Source organism: Megalops cyprinoides, chromosome 21 (genome assembly GCF_013368585.1).
Source record: "Megalops cyprinoides isolate fMegCyp1 chromosome 21, fMegCyp1.pri, whole genome shotgun sequence".
Taxonomy (NCBI): domain Eukaryota; kingdom Metazoa; phylum Chordata; class Actinopteri; order Elopiformes; family Megalopidae; genus Megalops; species Megalops cyprinoides.
In genome coordinates, this window is record NC_050603.1 from 14,557,351 (window position 1) to 14,566,160 (window position 8,810).

The following is an 8,810-nucleotide window of genomic DNA, read 5'->3' on the forward strand; positions in this document are numbered from 1 at the left end:
TATGTGAGGATGCTAAATGATTATGGTACTTCTTAATTTTATTTATTTTTCACCATGTCTATCTGACTTGCACTTTGACACACTTTTGGCTGAAATTTCATTATATGAAAGGTACCACACAAACAGAGGTTATGATTATATTATTATTATATTACTACATTAATTATTATATTATTATTATATTAACATTATTATATTAATATAATTATTTGTAGCATCACCATACTCTCACATACTCTCACAACCCATGGATCTAACACTACCATACACTCTACCCCTATAAATATATTGCAAATATTTTCTAATCACATAAAACATTATACCGCCTGCTTGATTAATGCAATCTAATAATGGTAGGATATTCAGCATCAGTGTACATTACCTCTCATGTTATAAATGCATTACCACTTGTACCATTTTGTGATAATTGTTTTGCCTGTTATTATGCTGTGGGTACCACTGTATTTAAGTGTGGCATTAGCTTGTTTTATTGTTAACCATTTCATTACTTACGCTATCATTTCATGAATAGTTGACATAGTTGTGCTCTCCAAATAACCCTACAGCAATCATATTATTAAGGCCATGGTACTATACAAAAAAAGGTAATTGATCTGCTGAAAAAAAAAATCTCAGAGCAGGTGTTCTTACCTGTGTATTTGCCTTGCAGTGGTTTACTCTTCTGGGTTCCACTAACAGTGATAACCTTAACGCTGTACTCCTTCCTAGGATTGAAGTCTATTTCTGCTTTATTTTCCCTTTTTGATATCTGCAGCTCATTTTCTTTCCCACCTGCAACCAATCAAAAGATATGATAGAAGTCAAATTGCCTTTATCTCTCTTACAACAAGTAAAACATCTTTTAACAACTAAAATATCTGTTAGTTCAGCATTTACTGATGCAGTTAGACAAACATTTCCTGTTTGCCAAGGGCAAAGGTGGGGTGGGTTTGGTGGTGGTGGAAGAGTGAGGGGTGTGAGGGGGATAACTACAGTAAACAATCCCTGTCCGCAACAGGTACACACCCCACTACTTTGCTGCGGGGGACAGACGGGGAATTACGTCCTTTCAGACACTCCAGTGCATGTTCAGATTACCCTAAGGACGTGTCGCCCATTAGGAAACTTTACTTCCTTCAAAAGCCAAAACCCCCCTTCAAACATGATTCTAGATATCCCTTTATTCAAATTAATCTAAATTTCAAAATTTAAATTAAGAAGCTAAAACTACCCAAGGGCAAGCACAAATATACAAACAACCAACATGTATCCAATGTATGGATTGCCATCAAACAATGCAGAATTCATGCTGGTACATCAGCCATTTTTGATCATACATATATCTGGCCTACTAGGTATGTCTGATGTATGGTGGTTTTTTGCTCTGCACATCAGTGTGTTGGAATTCAGTATCCTGCTAATGCAGTCATTATAGACTCATCCCCACCTGAAGCTTTGACATGGTAAATTATTACACTGAGTCATTTTAATGCCATAACTGCTAAGTATACCTTACGGGCAATGCATTGCAAACAGCATTGTATGGGCATGTTCTAAATATTGAAGAGTCGGGTTTATTTCCAAATGTATGTAGGGCATTATTAACGTCTCTGAAAATTTGCCTGCAATTGTAACGTGTGTTCAGGTGAAAAAGTTTAAACATTTTGGGTTTCAACCACACATCAATTATAATTCCATCTGACAGTCATGGCAGAAATGATTACACTGACACTACTAAGCCAGAACCCAATCACTGATTTCTTGTCATCAATCTATCAGCAATGGATCAACCAACATGAAGTCTATAATATTAAATATGGAATGAATACAGCCAAAGACAGGTAGGTACAGAGACAGGGGCTGCATTGTGCAATGGGACATCTATGAAGGATCATCTGAAACCCATGCCCCCTTTCCCAGAATGCTTGCTGCTTTCAGCCCGATTAGTCATAACTGTTCGCTCCTGTAATGTAGTGTGATAATGTTGTTGTGGGTTTAGGCTACTTTCCAGGCAGGTGAAACAGATACAACTGCCAATGTTTACTGTATAACATCAATTGCTCTCTATCCATCTGAGTTCAAAAGCTTCTGGAAAACTACCATACCGAGGAAAGGAATGCCGGGGGAAGCCTGAGCTTCCAGATCATTGTCGTGTTTTGTTTGAATCTACAGGCAGGAAGATTAAATCCATGGCTGTGACATGCTGTGACTATTTTATCCACTGCTATGTACTACTGTAATGCTTTTTGAAACCATTCTTTAAATAATTCTGCTGATCACAATGGCTACAAGAGAGAGAAAACATATGAAAACTATCCAAATCCAGGTCAGTTAACTACAGTCAGACACACCCACTCAATTCAATTACTTAAATGGTCTGGACAGTCGAGAGGCTCACTGGGGCTCATACAGCAAAGAACAGCAAGGCAATAATCCATCTTACCTGGCTCAGAGCTATAAATAAATCTATAGCTTTCAAAATCTCCTTTTGGCTCTTTCCATGACACCTGTAATTTGCCTGAATTCAGCACTTTAAAACGTAGCCTCCGTGGAGATGAAACTAGAAAAAAAACGATAAAGAGAAAAGTTTCTGATTAATTCTAGCAAAATTCCATGAGAGGGGTAAATAGTTGAGGATGATTCAAACACAGATATGGTGTTAGTGCAGCTACCAGACATAAGCATGGTTAATAACACAACACAGAGAGGGAATTCAATCAAACTGTTAATTGTCTGCTAATCAAAAACTACAAACCCAGGATCACATTTTATATTACTATTTTCATCTTCTAATTTAAAATATAAGGTTTGTATTAGTGATTAGTAGACATCTAGCAGTTAGACTGACTTCCAGACAGATTTTGACAATAACAATAGCTCCATCTGTGTTTTCATATTTTAAAAGATTGTATCTTGACAAAACAAAAAGATACAGACTTGGAGATCACCACAGATGCTACAGAAAAAGCTAAGTCATATTCTCTTCCTTGAAGTTAGATAATATGATGGAGGGAGGTTTTTGAGACAGTGACAGCTTCTTCATTTCCTGGAGTTGGTGAAATCAGTTGATACACGCACAGGAAATGTTTGAAGCTTTATGCTATGAGAAGCGCAATGGTGATGGAATTAGCTTAAAACATCAAATTTTCCCTTTATCAAAAGCACAGATGGCTTCTACAAATGTACTGAGTGTGCAGATGCAAGTTTTTAAAGTCTTTAAACAACTTCGCCTGTGAAACTTCAAAGGCGAAGCTTTTGAAAAAAAAGAGAATGTGACTTTTCAATAAATGCGACAAACACAGACACACTGGAATAGTATTCTGAGCATCTATTCCTGCCATCACGAGAACACTTAGAGCACAAATGCAGCTACAGGCGGAGTTGCATACCACTTTCACCATTCCTCTCCAGTCTACATTAGTCCAGCTAGAGTACATAGGCATGACCAGACCCAGCATGATGCATTCCCATTCCGTATTGATGCAGTTCGATCCATTCTTCGAAAAGGTACCACAAACTTTCATGTTTGTGTCTTCATAAGCAGACAGGAAACCTTGTGCCAATGTATTATTTACATACCTACACCTATTCTGCCAACAAAAAGTGAAGGCACATCTTTTAAATGAATTAAAATCAATGACCTGTGGCCAAAGAGTCATGGATGTGGGTATGTAAACGAATTACAGGTTAGCACATATAAAAGGGCTACTATTATACAGAGTATATAAGTAGATAAATGAACAAAAATGATAATACTGTACCAAGCTCACCAACCTGAAAAAGGTGGATGGGCACTCTGCAGGACTTTCTGTGATGCAAAGATCTCCCTTCTCCAAGCAAAACAGAATCCCTGCTCAGTCAGATAACGTGTGTAATTGCCTGCCTGTGTGTGCGTCTATGTATCTTTGATCAGCAGAAGGCTTGCGATTCTCTGTGCACATTAAAGTGACTGCACAGAGAATGGTGACAGGAGACACTGGATTCATATCTGAAGAATGTACAACACACTGAGGAAAATGCCAGGCGCTAGCAATAAGTTTAATATATAGTTATAAAGGGTTATAAGGGGTAATGAGGAAGGAACTCGAAGCGCAAATAAGCCCTGATGCTCTTCTGATGTCGCTCAAAATCCCATCCTTTAGCATCATTCATAAAAACGTTATATTTCAGACAGTAACTGAGGCTATGCACTTTATAAACAGTCCCTTCTACCCTGCTGAATTGCAGAGAAGCAGGTGGCAGATCGTACAAAAAAAATCCTTTAAATCGACAATTTTCATTCTTTTTCCCATTTCGCTGCCCTCTCACACTGTCACAGGTGAGGCTTCCATCATGACAAGTTAAAGGTGTCAAGCGCTGACTTATGACTTGAAGAATACAAGCAGTGAGTCCTGTATTTTATATAACAGACAGAACCGCAATAACAATCTGCAGTTTTTGATAGGGCTATCATCCATCATCCATTAAAAAGTGTATGGATTGGCTGACTCTGTTTACCACAGACCCTCTTGTGCTCTGCATTACTTGATTCAGTTTCTTTATTTTGCATTGGCTCAGCTTTTGTTTAGAAATGCTTTGAATCCTTATCTTTCATTAACAGCCTGTTGACTGCTGAGGGTGCTAAAAAGGACTTGGTTCCTAAAATGTGGAAAGATTCAAATCATAAATACGGCATATAGTTTTACTCACTAAAAATGCAAAAATAACACATGAAGAAAAGAAAAATCAGCATTTACAGCGGAAACCAACTATTTTTTTGTACCCCAAAAAAAAATCGTCTCTGTTGCATGTAAGGTAGCAGTGGCCTTGCTGGAGACCATGCTGCCACCAAGTTATGCTTCTCCATCAGAGAGGAGCCAGCGAGTCTTCACCTGCCCCTGGGAGGAAAGTGCTAGTAATCCCACAGCCTCCCAGGCCAGACGCTCCAACTCGTGCCCTCTGGCTGCTCTCCTGAGAGGACTGTTTCAACTTGTACCTGCTGGGCGCTCTCCAGGGAGGAACGCTTTAACTCACATCCACTGGATCCTCTCCAAGGCAGAGTACTTAATACGCAAACGCATACTCTCCTCAGATGGACGTTTCAACCTGTTACCTGCTGGGCACCCTCCAGTGAGGGACACTTTCAGCTGAGCCCAGTAGATACTACACTCCAAAGGGGAATTTTTGTCCTTGTACATGCTCCAGAGAGGACCATTCAGGCTTTTACCCGCCAAATGGAACTGTTTGACTGCTGCTCTCCATAGAGGAATTTGTAGGTTCACTTCACTTGAGGACCAGGCGGGAATATCAGCTTTGTCCAGCTTATATCAAACCAACAAATGTTTTACCATGTTTTTTTTTCCAAATATACAGTTGAAGAAAACAAAGCAAAACAAAGACACACATACACAGTATACACTGAAAAGAAACAATGACGTTGGACCAAACCTGCATGTCAGAAAGGCACACGGTGAACAGTGGACACACTGGGGTATTTACCTTGACCCTGAGCTGCGCTGGTAAAAAGGGCGGCCAGAGCAAGTAAAACCAGCGTGGAGCACGCCCCGATACTGCGTCCCAAAATCTTCATCCTTTACGGCTGTGTGTAAGATTCACAAGACACCTGGAGTGGCAGGGTGGAGACAGACCTGTCAGTGAGCAAACATACCCTGCACTGGCACAGGGTCAGATGAGAGCAGAGTTAAGAGAGGAGGGATTAATGTCAGCTACTCTGGTATGGGAAAAATGTCCATTCATTAAAACATCTTTCTGTATGCCATAGGGGGGATCGTAAATAAGGAACGTGGCAAGACCCGAAAAGGGAGCAAAGAGGATTCTGACTTTCTCATTAGAAATCCACTGTCACTGTTTCCTTTTCTTTCTACCAACCTGTGTTGTCAGGCTTTCCTCATATCTGGTGCACACTTCAGTGAAGCAGAGGGTTAAACTTACACTTCTGACAGAGCAGAGCAGACCTATCCAACCGTTATTGCATTGCATTATATTACATTACATGCATTTAGCAGACACTCTTATCCAGAGTGACTTCAAGCACAATAGAACATAAGTGTATCCATTCAAGTTAAATGCGCAAGTGTCAGACGAGGCTAACAACACTCACACACCAGGGAGTGCGAGCACAACACTATTCAAGCCCTACCACAAGTTAACTTGTGCAACCTGATTAAGCAATGGAAGCCAAGTACATTATGTTACATCAGTCACTATACATTATCACTGATCATTTTTTCCCCACATGGGACACATTACGTTAAATATGAAAGAATCAGAGCGGCACAGGAATGTTATTAAAACTTATGCTGTTACACAGGTTTAAGGATTAAGGAACACTGTTAAACATTCCTCTGTAGCCAGTGTAGCCTCAGCAGAGTACACCTAAAAAAACCAACCCTAATGGATAATAACATTTTTGATCTAACCTCTTAAGAAATAGGTACTGATTTAGACAAACGATATATGTGAGCAAATCTACTTGTTTGATGTTTGATTCCGCTATAGAAACATCAGGACTTTGTTAATTAACAAAGGCAGCCATCAAAAACGAATTAACTCAGACAAAAGAATATACAACAAAGAAAGAAACCTAAAGATGCTAATACATATACTGCAAGCAGACTATTAACCAGGTTCAATTTCCATTGATATGTAGCCACTACTAGCCTATCTATTTGTTGTACCAAATCGTTATTAATAAATTTCCAAGCAATAAACAAAAATGTCTCTATTCAAATTATACTGATTTAGAAATGTAATACAAAACTGATTTCACACAGCATAACAAAAATCACATATAGGCTGATTCTCTCTATACGAATTAAACATTTTGAACGTATCAACGTGCACAAAAATATGACATCTTCACGTAACAACAGCTACGATTCACACTAATAACAGCAATAATAGTCAAGTGATGAGATGTTAAAAAAGCATTTTGGTCTGTTGCAAACTGCTCCTTAAAACTGCGTGTGCAATCTGGACAGAAACGTGATCTTGATAAGCCTTAAATCTTAAGTGCTTATTCGCATGTCACCAGAATTTACTACCTTTTACAGTTATCGAAACTAAACAACAATATTAGACCAACACTTGTAGGTAAATATACACTCTTTGACTCATTGTATTTTCAGTACAATTTGTTGCATAGTTATAAAACATAACCAGCTTCAAACCTATACATCAACAAATGTCATTTGGTCAAGTGCAGGCTTGAATTGGAGAACAAGCTGTATGACATGCAATTCATTTCCTTCCAGTGTGGCTAAGTTTTACTTTAAAACATTGCAGCTTCGACTTAATTCACTCGCTGTAAACTCTTCCACTGGTCGTGTGCAGAAATACTTTTTGGAAAAATAATACTTTTTAAAAAATGCGTAAATAAATTACTCTGGTTTGAGTCATGTACTTTCTCCAGTCATTTGTCATACGTTTACCGCCTCTCGCTGTCAAAACCAACCAGTGCATGAAAAATAGAATAAACAGCACGAAACAAAAATGCCATACCTTTCGAGTCATGTATACGGACTTATTGTCTCTCAGAAGGAACTCACAACGCCCGATTATGCGACTGCCTTCCCCTGATACTTAAAAAGAAACTCTCCACCGCTCCTTCTTAGTCGGTCCAGACTTGCGAATGTGGGTGTTTCCTGCGCGTCGCTATTCATTCACTCATCCCTCGAGCTATTCATTCCTTCACCTTTCATCTTCAGCGAGAGAGAGAGGGAGAATGAGAGGGATGTTTTAGAAGTAACCAATGACAGAAGGTTAGCCGAGCCAAGAGGCAAAATGTAAAAATTTGAATACCCAACGGGCACCCATGTTTGCTCGTAGATGAGCTTATCTGAACAGGTTTTGTTTTTTTTGGAAGTAAACGCGTTCGTCTCTACTCGAAAGAAGATTAAAGTCGCTGGGTAGCTATAATTTATCGCTCAATCAATGAGTCTGTGATTTACAGTTTATATAACTTAATAGTTCCAAGTAAATTACGGTATGTTACTTTATATAATACGCAAGTTTAAATTTTCTTCGACATAAAATAGCTGATTTCGTATAATTTCATCTTGCAGCGCATACCTGCTCATTAAAAAGGTGAAATCGTGCCGTACGGTACAGTATACTGCCCCGGGATCAGTACAATCGAGCTCGTGTATATCAGTTTCTGCAACACCATCTCAGCGCGCCGGGTTGTAGGGATCGAGAGGGGGCTGGAAAGCAGTTTATCACACAGCATGTTTCTTACACTGGCTTGTGGAGCCTTTTGAGCACGTTGCGCTCCATCCAAAATTCATCCCTCACACACGCTGACATGCTCTAAAACTATCGTGAAGTCACGTAGATGGACCGAAAGGGACGTCTCGGTGTCGAGACGATCATCGTCTCCGGCGGTGTTTTTTCAGGTCCATTACTGCCCTTCTCCAAGTTCAGGAAAATAGACTGACGTTATCCAGTTCCTTCAGTCTTGTCTCCGCCAAAGGCATCAAGCCGACAGGAGGGGTGTAATAACCAGGAAGGCCGATTCTGTCTTTCGTCTGACACCTACGTCCTCCCTTATCTCCGAGAGAAGATCCAGATGCCCTGATGTGCGTGCGTGGACGAAAGCGTTATCGTGGATGGGATATTGCTGAATCAGTATGACCGACCAAGACTGGATGTAAAAATTCTCATCCTGCTACTAAATACTGATCATTTTCTTACTATAATTTAATTTGGAGATGTCCGTCTTGTTATTTTACTTGGTAGTAATTGTACTTGTAGCTGTACACTCCATCTTGAGCAATACTGTCCATTGGGAAAAAAAAAACCCTCCAGTATAT

The 8,810-nt window shown here is 39.6% G+C and overlaps 1 protein-coding gene across 1 annotated transcript in view; it reads right to left on the bottom strand.

Annotated features, from left to right (window-relative positions):
* Positions 1 to 7,611, bottom strand: part of LOC118796486 (collagen alpha-1(XIV) chain-like) — a 67,674-nt gene extending 60,063 nt beyond the window's left edge. Inside the window, exons 1-4 of the mRNA XM_036555392.1 lie at positions 7,501 to 7,611; positions 5,479 to 5,602; positions 2,444 to 2,560; positions 652 to 792 (exon numbers count right to left, since the gene is read on the bottom strand). Coding sequence (XP_036411285.1) covers positions 652 to 792; positions 2,444 to 2,560; positions 5,479 to 5,569 — 349 coding nt within the window. The 5' untranslated portion in view covers positions 5,570 to 5,602; positions 7,501 to 7,611. The remainder of the gene's footprint in view (positions 1 to 651; positions 793 to 2,443; positions 2,561 to 5,478; positions 5,603 to 7,500) is intronic.
* Between the last annotated feature and the right edge of the window lie 1,199 nt (positions 7,612 to 8,810).